This window comes from Gossypium hirsutum, chromosome D04 (assembly GCF_007990345.1).
Source record: "Gossypium hirsutum isolate 1008001.06 chromosome D04, Gossypium_hirsutum_v2.1, whole genome shotgun sequence".
Lineage (NCBI taxonomy): Eukaryota > Viridiplantae > Streptophyta > Magnoliopsida > Malvales > Malvaceae > Gossypium > Gossypium hirsutum.
In genome coordinates this window covers 702643-721726 of record NC_053440.1, presented here as the reverse complement: position 1 = coordinate 721726, position 19084 = coordinate 702643, and the positions used below count along the sequence as shown (strand labels likewise).

At 35.4% G+C, this 19084-nt stretch overlaps 1 protein-coding gene and 2 pseudogenes across 1 annotated transcript; all 3 read right to left on the bottom strand.

Moving 5' to 3' along the window:
- Window positions 1-556: 556 nt before the first annotated feature.
- On the bottom strand, window positions 557-4025 carry LOC107937610 (uncharacterized AAA domain-containing protein C24B10.10c-like; annotated as a pseudogene).
- On the bottom strand, window positions 3965-6688 carry LOC121203239 (uncharacterized; annotated as a pseudogene).
- Window positions 6463-18216, bottom strand: LOC107937625 (ATP-dependent zinc metalloprotease FTSH 11, chloroplastic/mitochondrial). The gene is made up of 17 exons (XM_016870544.2): window positions 14881-18216; window positions 14637-14790; window positions 14307-14399; window positions 14032-14117; window positions 13800-13923; window positions 13348-13467; window positions 12847-12897; window positions 12616-12677; window positions 12442-12499; window positions 12216-12341; window positions 12060-12140; window positions 8563-8692; window positions 8322-8470; window positions 7682-7963; window positions 7374-7463; window positions 7244-7297; window positions 6463-6953 (listed from the first exon to the last, which is right to left on the bottom strand). The coding sequence occupies exons 1-17, from the start codon at window positions 15480-15482 to the stop codon at window positions 6804-6806; spliced, it is 2412 nt and encodes an 803-aa protein (XP_016726033.2). The 5' UTR covers window positions 15483-18216; the 3' UTR covers window positions 6463-6803.
- Between the last annotated feature and the right edge of the window lie 868 nt (window positions 18217-19084).

Below are 19084 nucleotides of genomic sequence, written 5' to 3'. Positions count from 1 at the left end.
CCCGATGAAATTGAGCTACAGCCTAACTTGACCTATGGCAAAGAACCCATTAAAATCTTAGCACAAGAAGTGAAAGAATTGAGAAAAAGCACGTGGCATTGGTGAAAATATTGTGGCACCATCGTGGTGCAGAAGAAGTTACATGGGAACTAAAAGAGTCTATGAGATCTCAATATCCCCATCTTTTCTCAAGTAAATTTTTGAGGATGAAATTTCTCAGGCTGGAAGAATTGTAACGGCCCAATTTTTAGTAGTACTAAAAAATGCATTTCGAAACTCTATTTTCGTAAATTGAGTCCGTAAATATTAAATAGAAATATTTATAGATTTAATATAGAAATATATTAAAGAGTGACCGAATTCCATATAATTAGTGGATGATGATGACACTACCTATTAAGTATAATTAATAGTTAAATCATGTTAATAAATCATATTAAATTAATTAATTTAGATTAATTAAAGATTAATGCACCTCTAAAAGGGAAAATTAGTGAAAATTACATCATCTTCAATGTAATTTTAGATTGTCAATTTCCTAGTTAAGTCATGCTACTGTGAAGAATTTAATGATTACCTTAACTGTAGAATCTCAAAACAATCCAATATACAACTCCTCCATCGTTATACAAATTTGGAAAATCTTCAGGCATTTCCAACTACCACCCATTCACAGAACAGAACAAAAAATGCCCAAAGATTGATGGCAAATGGTTCATGAAATGGACTAACATGTAGCCAGAGAACCTTCCTCAAGGCATGATATACAAATGCCAGATATATACTTTAAAATGTATGTCAGCACACTCTGTAGGAGCTCTGGGGTAATGGTCAGCATTTCTTTGTACAAAGATCCCATGCCAGAGCTTTTCATCTTGAGCCTACCCCATATACAAGTACGACTGGTAGTGGAACTCTTGTATTTTCGCTGAAGGAGCTTTTGGCATAACCAAATTTTCATATCTATTCAAGGAGAAATCTGCTGATAGAAAACATGAGATACACACATTCTAAAAATTAAAAGAAGTATGTGAACTGTTGCTTCTTCCTTGAACCTCCTTCTCCATACAACTCGTTCCATTGCTTCAGCTCGCTCATTACTGTTCCTTCAGAAGCAAAGCTGGCGGCAACCTACATTGCGGCATATGAAATAAGCTTTTGTGCATAAAATGCCAAACTTTCCAAGTCTGAAGATATACCAACATTTTTGTTAGACAACCAATTATTTTTCCGTTATCACTGAGTTCAGAAAATCGAGCTGTAAGGATAGGTGAAAATAAAGAGAGAACTACAGTATGAAGAAAATAGTCGGCTAGATTGTATAGCATGGTCCATTGACAAATAGACTTAAGGTTCATAAAAGTTCTCTCTTCTCAATTTAGGTTACACATAGATTGTAATTTAGTAGCAGACTAATCTCCTTGGTTGAGTAAAGTTCGGAGAAGCTTCCAAGGAAAACTTTTGACTAATGGCAATGACAAGCAAATTTGCCAAAGGGGACACACTGCAGCATTTGAGGCAAAAAGAAACTAAGACTAGAAGTTACCTGCTTCTTCGCTTGTCTCATATCTTCCATGTTTAAAGGCCTCAAAGTAATTATTACTCTTTCCTCATTCTCTTCTTTTTTCTCTGAAGAATCTTCCGAACTCTGGCCAGATTCTTCTCTCCTCCTCGTTTCCTAATGAAAGTTATTGAAAACAGAAATCGATAAGGTACATTTTCCACACCTACTAGTACAGGAAGATAAAGGCATCAGATTGGCAATGCTTTAGAAAAGAAAAAAAGATTAGTAGTCACCATATCCTTCAACCTCTCCTGCTGAATCAACTCCCTAACAGGTCGATAAGCTGCTGTCACGCACAAGTTCTGTTCCAAGTAGTTAAAGCCATCAGTTGAATGTAGTTAAATACAAATTAATGGTGAATGTTATGAGTTAAAAACCTTGAGGTCACTTCCACTATATCCTTCTGTCATGGCTGTAAGCTCCTTGAAGTCCAGATTTTCAAGTTTTTCTTTTGCCAGTTCTTAATATATTTTCCCTGCTCTCAACAGACGGAAGGCCAACCATAATTCTGGTCAAAACAAAAAAGATAAGATGCTCAGTCATATTGACTTGTCAAGAAACCGTTCCATGAATTGCTTGCATAACTGAAATTTGGACTTCCTTGGACAATCAAGTGTCATGAAATCCTTGATAAGAAATAAATGCAGAAGCTCAAGAATACGCCCTATAAAATGTTACAGAAACATAAATGTCAATTCAAAGAATAAAGTAATAAGAATGATTGAATGAAAGATATACTTAAAGCTATGACTATGAACTCAAAGGCTAATCAGTGAATGCTTTAGGGGATCAAATAATGTTGATAGAAAGGTCAAGATAAGGTAAACTATGTGCTTCAAAAAGAGATGCTGAAAGTAAAAATGTTGAAGGACAAGGAGGAACCAAGCAGATGAGGTAAATATTCTTTGGGTAAAGATGCAGCTCACTGCTAGTAGATGGCAAATGCAAAAAATTATAACCAATCACATAGTTAGACAGAAGATTAGAAGGATAATATCAACAGTGAGATGATTATGGAAATATACCTACGCTCAAAACGCCTAATTATTGCTTCATCAAGGTCGAATGGCCTGTTGGTTGCAGCAAGGACAAGAATTCGCTCACCAGCTTTGGTCAATAGACCATCCCAATGTGCCATGAACTCATTCTTAATTTTCCGCATAGCGTCGTGCTCTCCAACCCTAGTCCTCTGTCCCAACATGCTATCAACCTCATCCATAAAAATTATTGAAATTATTGTAGGTGCATGTTGTGCGGAAGCGTGTAAAAGAATAAAATTATTGTACTAAAAAATCACACTAAGTTCAATTCTCAAAAAAAAAAAGATTGGATCACAAGGATCGCTTAAGTACCAGGTCTTTATTAGTCAGAATATCCCTCAATCGTAATTTAATAGCACAATAAATCACTACAATCACACTCACAATTCATGCAGAATAATATAATAAAGAACACAATAATTTAACGAGATTCAGACCAAATATATTTCACTCCAAAATATAAGTGAGAATTTACAAAGAGAGAGAGAAAACAATGCCTTAAATAGAAAATGGCAAATTTAGGATGACGAAGAAGAAAAATGATTAGGCCTATTTATAGTTGAGGTTCAGAGATCAAAATTGCAATTATCTTATGCCAAATCTCAATCCCACTTTTGGTGCCTTAAATTTCAGATTTTGATACCCATATATTTCTGAGGACATTGAGACATTAATGAAACTAGATCCAGCTTCATTTGCAATGGCCTTCGCTAGCATTGTTTTCCCTGTACCAGGAGGCCCAAAGAGTAATATACCTCTACAAGGCTTGAGAAGTCCCCCTTTGAAGAGATCGGGCCTTCGTAGAGGGAGCATGTCCATCTCTTGAAGTGATTCTTTGGTCTCATCCAAAGCACCGATATCTGCAAATGTCACGCAAATCTCACTTGCAGGGATGACCTCTGGCCTAATTCTTTTCTCAAACTCATTATCAGGAGGAACTTCCTGCAAGGACGTTATATCAGTAGTAAGAAAAAACTGAAAGCAAACAAGGAAAAAGATCCAGAGAAAAGTAATGGACATGAAATAGTAGTTTATATCCTTGAAGTGTGTAAGATGCATAAAATTTCATACAACTTACAGGTGCTTTTGGTGCTGGCGGGTTCCCACCATCCTTCTTCCCACACGGATTGGATTTCTCATTCTCACTTTTGCTTTCAGGGGCAGTGGTTTCAGATTTTGATTCAGTTGTTGCGCCTACAGCCTCTTCATCCTGAGGTTAACAAAAAAGGGTAAATTGTTAATCCATCAATATAAGTGGCACAGATCATCAGTGCTTGTAACTAGCATTAGAGCAAAACCTTGGCAGATTCAGCATTAGTCCCTAATTTTAAGGTATCTTTCCCACAACTTTTTCCTTCCTGGAAATTATTCGGTCCATGGCACAAGCTGCTCCAGAACCAGAACACCAAATGGTGAGCTCTATTTAGAGATTTTCGAAAAATATGCTGTGAAAGAAGCTTGTATCAATAGTTAGTAATAATCATGTCTACCTTTTGGATGATATAACAAGCTTGCCATTTCGGTATTCAGGATCCTTATTGTTCATCAAATGGTAAGATATTGCGGATACCACAATTTCTTCAATATAATTACTTATGACCATAGTGTCTGCTTGACAGATTGATCCCATATCATCGCATTCAAGGTCATTTGCTGCAAGTACCTCGGCCATGTGGTTTCTGTTTCTTGAATTTGGAGCATCTTTATGTCCTCTTCCAGTTTTGCTTTCCATCTATCCAGACGGGTTTCATCTTCAGGTGGCTTTATTTATGGAAATAACACCAATAGCTTCTCATCCATCTCCTTGTAATCATCTCCAGGGTCCAGCATCCTGGAACCAAGTATCAATACTGGACCCGAAAGTTTGTTTAACATTTTTTGAAACAGATTATATAAGTGCTGAGATTGGAGGGTAAGCTTCTCAACATCCCTGAGGTATAAGATGATGGAACCAGTTTTAGATACTGAAACCAGCACCTGCAAGAGAATGAAAATGACCTTCACTCACATTGAAGTTCAAAGAGACATTATCAGTAACTTTTTACTTAAATCAACTGTTAGGCACAAGTAAAGAATTTATTGGAGCATATTAGCATATGGATCTTAGGGTTGGCACAAAGTTTAGGTAAACTTATAAAGGCATGTGTGCCTGTACACACACAAGCATATGCAAATGGATTGTTAGAAGAATGAATCATCTAGAACGACCATTCATGAGTGATCTCCAAACAGACTACTTAGTATTTATAGCGTACCTTCTAAAGTGAGTGTAGAAAAAGTTTCTGATCGAAACACCAATTGCTAGCACGCTTGTGCGATGCTAAAACAAACCATCAAAGAATATTTGTTTTTACACATTTGCTTATATGTCGGGAAATTGATAATCAAATGCAAATCCAAAATCTCTAAAAGGTTCCAATTGATTTTTGAAGAAATTATCATGGATTTTTTTATTTTATTGGTTATACTGTATTTTGTATTTCTTTTTGTGAGTATGAACTAATTTTTTAAATAATTAAGGAGATAAATTCTAGGATGAATTTTATTATTTGATTTACAGTTTTATACAATAAAATCCTAGTTTCTTTGTTTTCGACTATGAACTTTGAATTGTTCTTGGGTTATTATTTCTAGGGTTTTAATTCATGTTTGATATGCATAAGTTTGAGATTAAATAGACCCTGTTTGTGATTAAATTATGCGTAATCGAATGGTGTTTCATGCATTAATCCTAGAAATAGAATGATATAAATTTATTGGATTAGAATCAAATCTAATAGGGGATCCATAAAACGAATTAATTGATAATAGAAGTTTTAATTAGAAAAAATTTTCAATTAATCAACCTAAAATTAGTTTCTTTTATGCTCGAAAGAGATATTAACATAGATTAAGAATTTCTGCGGATCAAAGAAAGTAAGGAAATAAGTTGCATAAATTGGATTGAGAATTTTAGATGAATTCTAGGCGGACTCTTACATGGTATTGTCTAGTCAATCCGTTGATATTTAATTATTTTCATGATTATTTCTTTGAGCATTCGTAGTTAATTTTAATTTTAATTAATATTTTGAATTATTAAGTTAAATAATAGAAAGAAGATAAATACTAGTAATTATAGTCCTTGAGAGAACAATATCTGTACTCACCGTAATTATACTATTAATTGATAGATATACTTACGTTAGTTAATTCATTATATTTTAATATCAATTAGTGTTTAATTAAATATGGTTTAATTTTAAGGTTTAGAGTTGAAGGCTAAAAGTTGAATAAAATTTAAGATTTAAAATTTAGAGCCTAACAACCTAGTGTTTTAGGGTTTAAAATTTAGGGGATTGAGATTTTAGAATGTTATAAAATCAGATTAACTTTATCAAATCTCAATTCAATTTAATCTATAGTGAAAATAATTAAATTCAAAATTAAAGTTAGAAAATAAAATGACCTCAAAAAAATATTAAGCTTTAAAAATGAACACTGCATAGTAATTCAAATCTACTTCGTGACCTATTAGAAGCAAAAGAATTTGGAAGGAATCCTCACAGATCAGTTGTATAATGGAGTGGCCTTGCTTTTTTTTGTTTGAGCCAACGAACCACTTATTCATGATGCAAATAAATCAATAAAAATTAAGTATAAACTTTTATCAAAACTATACTTTTTCATCTTTGTAAACATACTACAATCATCTTGAAAGGGCACACCACTAAAAGGGCGGGCCTAGGACATTCGGTGTCAAACAACATCAAATAAAGTACTAAATATGAACTCAGAGGAATGATTGAAGAATCAATGCTGCAATAGAGTTATGATCCTCATCCATATTAGAAATGCAGAAGATGGGGTCATCAGTACTAAATATGAACTCAAGAGGATAGTAATGATTTTTATAAATGTCACTTTTACGTTACACAGTTCAAAATTTTCCCCCGCAGATGGGGTAAAAAGTTCAAACAATATATGATTTCACAAATAGTACACGATCTAAGCTGGCTGTTTCTGAACTTAAGGCTGCATAGGACGGGGGGATCTCATTCTGATCGATGCCCAGTCCCCCCTGGAGATTAAGCACAGTTCCCATAACATGTCTTGCGACAATGGTAGGGGGCAATTGCAGATTTGCAACAAATAATATAAATAATTCTCTAGTGCTTAAAATACACTGTACAGTGCTCCCTACAGATGTGAGTTAAAGCTTAAGCCAACGCGAGCTCCCCCTCTCCCTGTTCTTGTTGCTCAGGCAACCTTCCTTCCCGATAAGGAAGAAGAATGCGCTTTATTTCTTCCGCACTAAGTGTTTCATACTCCAAAAGTGCATTTGCTAATGCATGCAATGCCTTCTCTTGCTGAAAATAATGTCAAATAAAGTGTTTACAATTTGCAGTACAAAATAGATTACTCAAAAGTTATTTGAGTTTTCCACTCGCAGTTGGAACTACTACCTAAGGTATAACTTTTATCTGAAAATTCATCAATGGATGAACTTACAGAATCAAATATTCTTCATACATACTCTGAAATCTTAGAAACTAGGATCCTACCATTCAGATTTCATTTTATTCATTGTTATATAGTATGGTTGCTTATTCCTTATCAGTAAAGAAAACTACAAAACAGAGGGGTTTAATGAACATACCTTCTTTAACAGGGCTTTCACGCGATCATATGCTTCTCTTAGAAGCTTCACCACCTGGGTAACAACATAAAACAAATTAAGATTGAAAAGACACTAGTGCAAACCAGAACTCCAGCTTAGAGGAACATACTTCAGCATCAATGCGAGATTGCATTTCTGAACTTGGTCGCTCTTTAATATGAACTGGTCCAATTGTATCACTCATCCCACAATTTGATACCTGGAATAGACGTTAAAGCTATTGGCAATGAAAAATTAAATAAAAGGAGCAGCACTTTTTAGAGTAATGAAGAATTGAAGAGCACATCTTGCCCATAGGTATGAAATTCACAGTTTTATTTCCTGATATACCATATATAAATAATGACAAACTGGTAACGCAAATATAGCAATGCAGAATTAAAGATTCAGAAAAAACTGAAACATTTTGAAATGTACCATATATTGAGCAAGCTCTGTAGCTGTGTGCAGATCACTACTTGCCCCAGTTGTGATATGGTCTTGGCCAAAGATGAGCTCTTCTGCAACTCTTCCTCCCATACAAACATCAAGACGAGCTAATAATTGCTTCTTACTAGTTGAAGTTTCATCACTTGAAGGCAGCTGCGTAACCATTCCTAAAGCAGATCCACGGGGCATGATTGTTGCCTTGTGGATTGGATGTGCACCCTCAGTGTTGAAAGCAACAATTGCATGGCCACTTTCATGATAAGCTGTGAGCTGAAGTTATGTTTGATAATGTCAGAAAACAAGGATTATTATACATTTTGGATAATGATATAAGTTTATCTTGAAAATATAGGACCTAATGTTACACACCGTAAGCTAATAGAGAACTAGAAGAGCAATCCTTGTTATCATAGTTGCATCAAGAAACTTTAAACATGAAGAGCAATCCTTAACTGTGGCCATTTATTTGGACATCCCAAATTGTAAAAGATTTTCTGGCAATCTTTGTTATCATAGTTGGCCCTTTTATATCTTTGTTTGCACTGATTACAGAAAATGATTCAACACATTCCAAGCAAACCCCAACTTCAATTCTATCTTAAAGTGACAAATAAAAAAATGCCAATACCTTCTTTGACTCTTCTGTTAAAAACATTGTTTTACGCTCAGTACCCATGAGTATCCTGTCTTTAGCATATTCCAACTGTGCAGCAGTCAACTTATCCGCACCTTCAACTGCAGCTTTAATTGCAGCAATATTCACCAAGTTTGCTAGATCTGATTGGCAGAACAGCAGGAAAAAGTTAAACACAATAAGAATGTTTGTTGCCAGGAAGTAGACTTGTTTCACTTTATTCGTAAAAACTTACCTGCACCATTGAATCCAGGAGTACCACGGGCAATTGCTTTAACATCTATATCATCAGACATTGGTTTATCTTGTAGATAGAGCTCCAAAATCTCTTGACGACCTCTAACATCTGGATTTGGGACAACAATCTACAAATGGGATTTATAAGTCCTTATATAAAAGAGAATAGAAGAAGAAAATAGTAAATGCCCTGTCCTAGAAGAACCGTAGTCCACTGCAAAACTGTTGATACTTATATAGGTCGCACATATGAGAGGAAAAAGGCATTAGTTTAAGTCTTTAAAGTAAAATTATTTACTTTTTATTTTACGTTACTTTTACTTTAAGTTCAGTTTATTTTAAGCTATTTTTAATTAAAGTTGTTTTATTTCCTTCTAGAAACATCTTTTTATGTAACTAGTCCCTATTTAAGGACCTACTGGAGAATAAAAACATAAGTAAAATTGCTATCTATTTTTCAAGAGATCTAGGTCTCTATCTAAATGAGTCCTAAAGCTAATCATCAATCACCATAGGTCATTCTGGGAATAGTGATAAAGGGAAGGCAATCATTTCCAACGTTTCCATTAATCTCCCAGTGACTAGATCCTATTCCCACGTTCTCAATAATTTGGCATAAAGGCATCTCAGAATGGGCAATGAAATACAAACATATGCAGATTTTGTGGTGACAGCAAAATTATTGATTTGCAAAAGTTAAATAAACAAGCAATTTCAACATATACAAGATTGGATAAAAGCCCTATTTTCTGATTGCCACCAATCGCTGCGGGAGGTGCAATGCCACCACCACCGAGTGGGGCGGCTTTGACAACTAGAGGATCTATTCCTCAGTATGCAAAAAGGGATTTCCCTACTTTCGATGGATCAAAGACCCCTTGATTTGGTTGCATCAATGCAAACAATTTTCCAAAAACTACCACACCCATGAGGCAAACAAAGTAGGGTTGGCAGCCTTTCACATGTTGGGCAAGGTGCAACTTTGGTATTATCAAATGAAGTTGGAGGGGTCAATGAATGAAGTTACGTAATTATTACTCCCTTCATTTTGGTCCTTCAGTAGGCAGCAACCCAAAGATTTTGTTAATTTGAAGCAGACAGGAACTGTAGAGATCTATCAATGACAATTTCAGGAAAAATTGGCAAGAGCTAGTCAATATGTTTGACCAGATCAACATGTTGGATTATTTTTAGCTGAGTTAGACGATTCAATTCAACTTAATGTTCAGATGCAAAAGCCCTCAAATTTAGCCATGGCTATGAGTCTCGTCAGAAATTTTGAATCAAAAAAAAAAACAATTATTACGTGTCAGAAATAATCAACGAGGGGCATGACCGACTGCTCAAACAAATTCTGGGTCATTGATTTCAAACACGTTAGTTCAGAAGGGTACCATGAATACTATAGTTGCACGTTCTTCAAGATCTACAACATCAACTCCATTCATAAAGCACTTAAGCAGAAAAAAGATGGCAAAACGTAGAAGGGTTATGCTATAATTGTGATGAGCCTTATTCAGCCACTCATTAGTGCAAAAAGTTATTTTGGTTAGAATTGGGTGATACAGTGGCAAAGAATATCGAAGAATTAGGAGAAGTTAAACCTGAAATCTCCTTGCATGCTAAGACTATGCAGTTACAAGTCGTAACAAACGGACAACCCTTGTTGAGCCCTGATAGATTCGGGGAGTACACACAACTTCATTAGTGCTACAGCTGCTCAGTGCCTTGCACTTCGGGTAACACTCTTATCCAATGCTAGCTCTATTTCCAATGGTGAAAAGGTAAAAAGTAGAGGGATTTGTTCTCAGTTACTTTTTTCTATTGCTGCCCATAAATTTTTTGCAGACTTTTATGGTATTCCTTTGGTTGGGTCCGATATCGAGTAGGGTATTAAATGGCCTCAAACATTGGGACCTATTATCTGGGACTTTGGTGCACTAACAATGAAATGTGCAGTGAAAGGGAGATAAGTTATGCTTCAGGGAATACAAATGCACTCTAGGAAATGATTACAATTGATAGGAAACTATAGTGGTCAGATAGATGGATAAACAGAGGTAGTCAACCATCCAGTGGAAATGTATCTTCAATGTTTTGTGGGAGATTTTCCAAAGAGATGGGTGGCATAGGTACTGTGGGCTGAATATTGTTATAATACTTCTTTCCAATCAGTACTATAAACTACTCCCTTTCCGGTTGTCTATGGTTAGGATCCACCTCGTTTATTGTCTTATGAGGTTGGTTCTTCCAATGTCGAGGTTGTTGACACTACATTTATGGATAGGGATGAGGCATTGCACGAAATTAGAGATAGACTGTTTCAGGCGCAACAACGCATGAAGACTTATTATGAAAAGGGTCATGGAAATGTGTTGTTTTCTGTTGGTGACTTGGTTTGGCTTCAGTTACAATCCCCGTCAGTGTTCTCTTGGGACCTCGAATTTTCATAAGTTGTCTCCCGTTTCTATTGTCCTTTTCCAATTATTCACAAGATTGATCTTGTGGTATATGAATTGCAATTACCTTCGGACATCAAAATTCATAATGTTTTCCATGTTTCTTTAATGAAGGCTTTTAAAGGTGATAACTCTCCTACATTGGCTACACTTCCACCAATAGAAGAAGGTCGTGGTGTTCATACTCCTGCTTCTGTCAAACTCGTCTCAATCGTGATCACTAAGAGCTCTTAGTTCACTAGATTGGTTTGCCTAATTTTGATGCTACCTACGATGATTTGGATTAGTTCCATGGGGCATATCATGACTTTGAGCTTAAGGACAATCTCTTTCTACAGGAGGGGGGTAATGTTGTGGACGCTTTTAAAGGTCACACATATGAGAGGAAAAAGGCGTTAGTTTAAGTCTTTAAAGTAATTATTTACTTTATTATTTTACAGTACTTCTACTTTAGGTTCAATTTTAAACTATTTTTAATTAAGGTTAAATTGTTTTATTTCCTTTTAGAAACATCTTTTAATGTAACTAGTCCCTAGAATTTTTATCTATTTTTCAAGAGATCTAAATCTCTCACTAAACGAGTCCTAAAGGTTTTAGTCTCCCTTCAATAAGCTGGTCATCAGTCACCAGAGGTCGTTCTAGGAATAGCAATAAAGAGAAGGCAATAGCTTCCAACATTCCTGTTAATCGCCCAGATACTTGATCCTATTCTCATGTTCTCAACAAAGACTTCACTAGTATTAGAACAAAAGGTTGAAGGATTCACACAAGAACTATGAAGTGATTATTTAAGTCAATAGTGACACCTTGAGAAATTAAAAATTGTTTTCTGTCACACTTCGAGGACTCAAGTAAACAACAATCTGGAGCACGATTTTTGATAAAGGGCAAAACCCTGCAGGGAAGATTGGTTGGGGGATGAATCTGATTAAGGAACCAACTATAAATTTTCATCTTCGGTTCCTTGAGAGTAATTTTCAACATGAAATCTGTAAACACAAAGATTTAAGAAAGAACGAATGATTGGAGCACTTACATGCCTATCAAATCTGCCAGGTCTGGTCAAAGCTGGATCAAGAATGTCCGGCAGATTTGTTGCTGCCATTAGAATTATTCCCTATGAGATAGACAGAGGTTGGACAAATTAAAACATGCAAAGCAATTATTATATTGCAAACTTATTTAAATATACCTCATTCTGTTCAAAACCATCCATTTCAACAAGAAGCTGATGTAGTGTTTTTTTTGTATGGCCTTCCCATTGTTTTCGTGTGGATCCAACAGCATCTATTTCGTCAATAAAAATGATGCATGGGGCCTATAAAATATGAAATATTGTTAATGGCATAGTTTGACAATACGAGACATCAATTAAGCAATCAAAGTAATCCACAGAACTCAGTAGTTTGAATACCAACCTTTTTCTTAGCAGCTTGAAAAAGGGATCTCACACGCCGAGCACCAACACCAACAAACCTGCCACACAGAGAGAGAATTTCAGACTCAGAACATAATCTTAGAACTCACATTTAAGCAAATGAATGTCTATACCAAGTGTTGCCAAGCAAAGATGAAATCAGATGATGGCTTACATTTCCTCAAATTCAGATCCTGCTCTATAGAAGAAAGGTACCCCAGCTTCCCCCGCAATAGCCTTCAAGGTTGAACAAATCAAACCTATCTTAATATGGATATATGCACATGCCATGTTTCAAAGGAAGCCACTAACAGCTAGAGAACTTGTATGGTGGTTAAGATGTAACTTGCAAAAACTCCTAGACATATGTAAGCAGTCATAATGAGAATTAGAAGGAACAACTAACCTTGGCTAGCAAGGTTTTTCCAGTTCCAGGTGCTCCAGTCAAAAGGATTCCCTGCAATTTGGTTGTGCATAAGATAATAAAACTAGAAGAATATCACAAAAAACCCTTGTACTCCAAAATGAACCATGGCATACCAATTTCAACAATCATTATTCACGTAAAATGCAGAATTACTCACTATAGACTTCACAATGGACAAAAACATCGAAACTTATTTTCTCCCTCCTCTGTAAGGAAGTATGTTGAACTGAACCTAGAATCATTAGTAAATCCCCTTCCCCACCTTACCACTGAGCTAATGCTTAGATAACAGGACTTCAGGTCGGTTTTTGGTATATTTGGTTCTCCTCACACAGAAACCATTGATATTTTTTTATTCTATTTCTATTTTCTAGCATACCCTTGAGAAATATACAACTTAGAGATCCAAAATATTCCATCATAAGGAGTATTCAGTAAAACAGACAAAAACGAAACCAATTTCATACACCATGCACAAACCTTTGGCAACTTCCCCCCTAGGCGGGTGAACTTTGATGGGTTTTTGAGATACTCCACTACTTCTTCAAGCTCTTGTTTTGCATCATCACAGCCTTTGACATCTTTAAATGTCTTAATATTCTGCACATGAAGTAATTAATGAGGGGAAAAAAACAGGGTTCAGGAATATCTATTTTGTTTCCAATAAATAGCCCTGGCCCATCATACCAAAACCAAAGTTGCATTTTCACTTGCATGTCTGCAAAACAGGTTCTTGATCAGCATTTTTCTGATGAACCATGAAATTTTACCAAATTATAATAGTTTCCCTTTAGTTATGAATAATTTTCAATTTTGTCATTGCCCAAATTTTTCATCTTACCAAAGAGGTTGTCAAATAGAAATGCAGTTGTCAAATGAAACAAGAAGCCATAGTCATCACTAGACTGCAAGAAGAGGATTCGAGTACTTGCCTTCTCTGGCATCACTTCTTTGTTCAAATCTTTGGGGGCATAAGAGGAACTTGATCCAACACCTGAAGTTCCTATTCCACCCAAGCTTCCTACATACTTCTGAAGTGCAGCAGCACCCATTATCCTGCACACAGTTTTCATGGTTTAAAATATTATAACAATGGGTTTATAGCAAAGATTGCTTGAATTTGACAATGAAAAGGTGTATGTTTGCGATTTGTGGAATTCATACCAAACCAATCCAACAGCAACAGTGAACAAGATAGTTGAAATAAGCTCTTGCGTAAATCGTGATTTATTTGAAACTTTAGGATCAACCTAATAAAGAAAACAACATCACTATCAAAATAGTTGACAAAGCATTCCAATATGAAGAGAAGAATAACCAAGATGTGTATGGTCATGATAGTCCATGTATCAGAGCACAAGTATAGACTACGCAAGAAGAATGTTCTATGTATAAGCCATATTGGCACCCACACAGAACAATGAAATATAAAGGCTTACCATCACCACATGCAATGGCTGCTTTTCCGAAATTCCAGGGTTTAAAAAGGACTCATCAATGTTTCCTGATGCTCGCTGCTTCAATTCTTGCAACTAAATTTAAAATTTAACGGATCAGATATCCTTAAGTCTTTTTTGGTGATATTAAAGCATAGATTCATATTGAATTATTCTCAAGCCTACTTATCCACCGATTCAGAGGTCCAGCATACCTCGCATGTGGAAAGAGATAACATCGGTTCAACCAAGTATTGCAATTTTTAACGTAATGAAAAATAATTGAATGAAATCCATATAGAAAACCAAAGCGGTGAGGCAGGGCCTTGTTACCAAAGTAGGAAGATTAGAAGGCTTTCCAGACTGTTCATCCGGAAGGTATTCAGCAATGGCATTAGTGACTACCAGAGCTCGAAGATATTCAGCAACTCCTCTACTGTCTACCGCATGATCCCTTCCTTCAAATCGCTTAATCACAGACTCAGGACTGTTTAGAAACATTAAAAATCAAACACCAAAGAGCTAGAAAAGAAAATTGCGTTGAAATGAATCAACAATAGAAAAAGTGAAAGAAAACCTGTGCTTATTAAGCTCAGCCAACAAAGCGCTTTGTTTAGCGGCGTCTTTGGGATTGGCGTCGGCTTCTGCAATGAGGCGATCAAGCCGTTTTTCCTGACGCCAAAAGGGCCACCAATTGAACCAACCCGAAGCCACCGCTTTGTCCATTCCCCTTTTAACCATTGCCCAAACTCCCATTAAAAACACCACGGCAGGGATTTTGCTTTTGAGCCCTTCTTTTTCCACCAAATTATCATTCAGCCTATCAGTCTCCACCACATTCTCAGTTTCCCCGTCGATGTTATTGACTTCAGCTCCCTCGCTAACATTCACGAACTCATCGATGGCGGTGGGGTTTTCAGAATCCGAAATTAAAGCTTCGGGTTTGGAATCTTCAACATGGGTATCGAATTTGGAGCCGGAGTTAACGTTTTCGGGAAGCAATGTGCAAGCGATTGAGAAAGGACGTGCATAAAATCGGGAATTCAGAAAAGTAGAAGGGAAAGAGTGTTTGGGAACAGAAGAAAGATTGGAATGAGGGGAAGAAGAACGGCGAAAGCGTGGTTTAGGAAGAGAAGGCCAAGGATTGCAGATAAGGGAGGCTTGGAGAGAAAGGGTCATTGCTTAGGGTTTAACGGAAGAAGAGAAAGCTGATTGAGTTTGAAGTTGGGGAAGGGAAGGAAGAAAAAAGAGAGATGGAAGGAGGGAGTTAAGAGCCACGAGATTAGCAGATGAGATTACAGGAGCCAACCAACGAACAAATGAAAAATCTTATCTCCATTCGAATTGGCGCCGGCTTGTCACTTCACCTGCTTCTGCCCGTAAATTTTTTTTTTCAATTTTCCCCCTTTTACACGACCAAGTGGATATTTTGGCTTTTTTTATAAAAATAACCCGAAAATTTTTATTAACTATAATAATGACCCATTTCATAATAAAAAAATGGTTCATTTTTATAATTAATCAAAAATTTTAAGTTATTTTCATAAAAAAGCTGGATATTTTGAAAAATTTTATTTTTCAAGATAAATAGAATTGTATATTTACATTAAAATAATATTATATATTTGGATATGATATATTATTTGAGAAATATTTTTAAAACATTTTTTAAAATTACAATTTTTAAATATGAGTGGTAGTAAGGTAAATTCGTAAATTTTAGTTAATTATCGAATTACATGCTATTAAATTTGGGTTTTTCTTATAAGGAATGAAGTTGGTAGACTGAATTCAAATTCTTACAAAAAGGAGCTAAATTGAAATAAAAAGTAAAGAGAAGGGCTTGATTGAAAAATCAATATCAAAATTTAATCTCTAATTTAAATCTGATTTCTAAAATTTTAATTTATTTAATGATAATATTTAGGAAAAATCTAACAGTTTCAGGGTGAGTTTGGACGGGCGGTGCGTTTACCTGCGGTTAGTGTAAAAACAATGGTGGCGGTGAGATTAGATACTGTAACGATACTGTAATGTGAGACAAAAAGTAAACTAAACGTACCGCACCGTACCGCACTCAATCGCCCATCCAAATTCATAGTCAATTGAACACAGTTAGTTCCCGGCAATTAAATAAAATTCTTTCTTTTTTCCTTCTTGCGTTTGTTCTATTATGCAGTTTCAATTTTTTTATTTTACTTTCAATAATTTTGGCTTATTTTCCTTTCAAGCCCCCTCCCCTTTCCACTTTCCATAAATCCATTTAAATCACTTACATACTCTATCTAACATGATTTATTTCATGCTTAACTAAATCCCCTTTTTAGCCTTAGTCTAGTTGCCACTCCGATAAAATAATCGTGAGATATGAACGCACACTAAATACTTTGTGACTCGATATTCGCTATCTCTCCGATATATGAGATAGTACAAATTCGTCCCTTAAAGTTGATTCGATTTCAATTCAAAAAGCACAGTTAGGTTGGAATCATTTAGTGTACAGTTGGGAAGTTGAATCGCTCGTGCTGTATTCAAAATCCCACGAATAAATTGGCGTGTATAATTGGAAAAAGCTAGTTGGATTCCATCATGGAAGATAGTGATCGGATTTAAACGACCTACACGATTGAGGCCATAATTCGAGTTGGGCTTTTCCAGATCGTAAGACTGTCGAAGTCTTAAATTAAGAGTACGTGTCGCATGGTTAGAAATTCAACAATGGTCGATTTGCAGGTCGTACCGGAATCGAATACGAGAGGAAAAGTTGGTGGTTTGAGGCGTCCTCAATTGCTATAACCAATTTATCGGTTGGAATGAAAAATTAGTTCAAGTTTAGAGCATACTGAGGCTAAGGCTAAGCTTTAAAAATATTTTATTTACCAATTTATTTTATTTTGCAATCACATTTTTTTGCTTTATTTTATATACATATATTTTTCTTTTCTCTTAATATTATTATCTTTATCAAATAAAACCCCTTTTTTGTTTCCAGCATTGCAACGCACAGGTCATGGGCACGACTATTACCACGACAGTAATTCTGGTCATGAGAAAAGGTGAAATTGGATAACCAATTTTTGTGGATTTGACCCTATTGCTCTATATTTTAATTTACTATTATTTTGTCGTAGAAATTTGTATTTGGTGATTTTAATGCCCATCAAGGAGCCTAGTGGGAACCTCCAGAGGGTGAACAAGTTAAAGTAAATTTTGATGCATAAGAAACAATTGAGGGTTTGTGATGGGTCATGTGTTTACCCAAAAGAAAATATTTGAGATCCAACAATGGCAGAAGCACACGCATGTTTACAAGCGGTTATTTTTGCATATGAAATGGGTTTCAGCGAGGTATGCTTAGAAGGAGATGCACTCAACGTCCTAAAGAAACTAAGAACACTAAGGAATGATAGATCAGTCATAGGTAATACCATTAGTGAGATAAATAGTAGAGCAACCAGGTTTAAAAACTTTACCTCTCAATATTTACCACAAACAGCAAATGAAACAGTACACGAACTAGCAACATGGGGACGACGGTGCGAAACCTCGATCTATTGGATGGAAGAAGTTCCGCTAGATGTTGAGTCCATCATCACAAAGGAGCAACGGTGGTGAGAAAAGGCTTTTTCTCAAACTGAGTCCAGAGTGAGTTAGTTTATGTTTTTGAAAACTCCAAGGAAGTCAGGAAAATCTGAGGAGTTGGGACAAAAGGATTTAATTTGATGAATCAGGTGAAGGCAACTAGCTCCTATAGAATAGGTTTTCTGATGCAACGAAAGTAGAAGCGTCCTTTCAGGGAAAGATTTGAGGGTTTAGGTTTTGGGTTTGCGATTAGAAATTAGGAAATGTTTAGCTGATTGAGTTGTTTCTTTTTCTTAGTTGTTAAGTGTTTTCTTGTCAGTTTATTAGGGGTATCCGAGGCACCGCCCAAAGGTAGCAATAGGATAGTGTCAGCTAGTTGGTGGGCTGAAACAGTGTAGGGTTTTAGATTTTGTAACCAAGACTTTAATCCTTCATTCTTTAATGCATCGGTCATCTTTGATTCAAAAAAAATTACAATTTGAAAACATTTTAAATAATTTCGTATTTAAAATTTATTTGGTACATTCAAATATAATTGTAAAAATATATTAAAAATATAAAATTTTATATATAATTCTAAAAATTGACAAATAAATAGAAAATTAAATTTATTTTAAACAAATTTTAAAATTGGGATTTAAATATTTTATATAGGTTTTAAATAAATTAAATAGAAAATAATATGTTTTTTTTAATCCATAACAAAATATGTAGTTTTATATGGAAATATCTAACTGAAAGCACAAATCATAATAGATTATAACATCAAATATTTTGGATTGAATTTATTTAAAACACTCTGACATACTAATGTGGTGGCGCCCTTCATTACCTGTAATGAAACTTGCTTACTCCGGAACGATGATCTTAGAAAATACCACTTTGAATCGATAAGCGATAACCTTAATTACCAGCTTATAGAGGACCAAACATAAGCTTATTGGTCTAAATTGTGCATAATTCTCTAGATTAGCAACCTTCTGTATAAGAAGAATAAGCAAATTATCGAACTATAGGTCAATGATTTGACCAGCGAAGACCTTCTAAACCCATTCACAAATTGCCCCACCAACCAAGTCCCACTGATTTTGGAAGAAAAGTGCATGAAAACCATCACTTCCCGGTGCCTTAAAAGGAGACATGTCAAACATTGTTGTCTTGATTTATTCCTTTGAAACCTCTCTTCCTAAGAACATAAT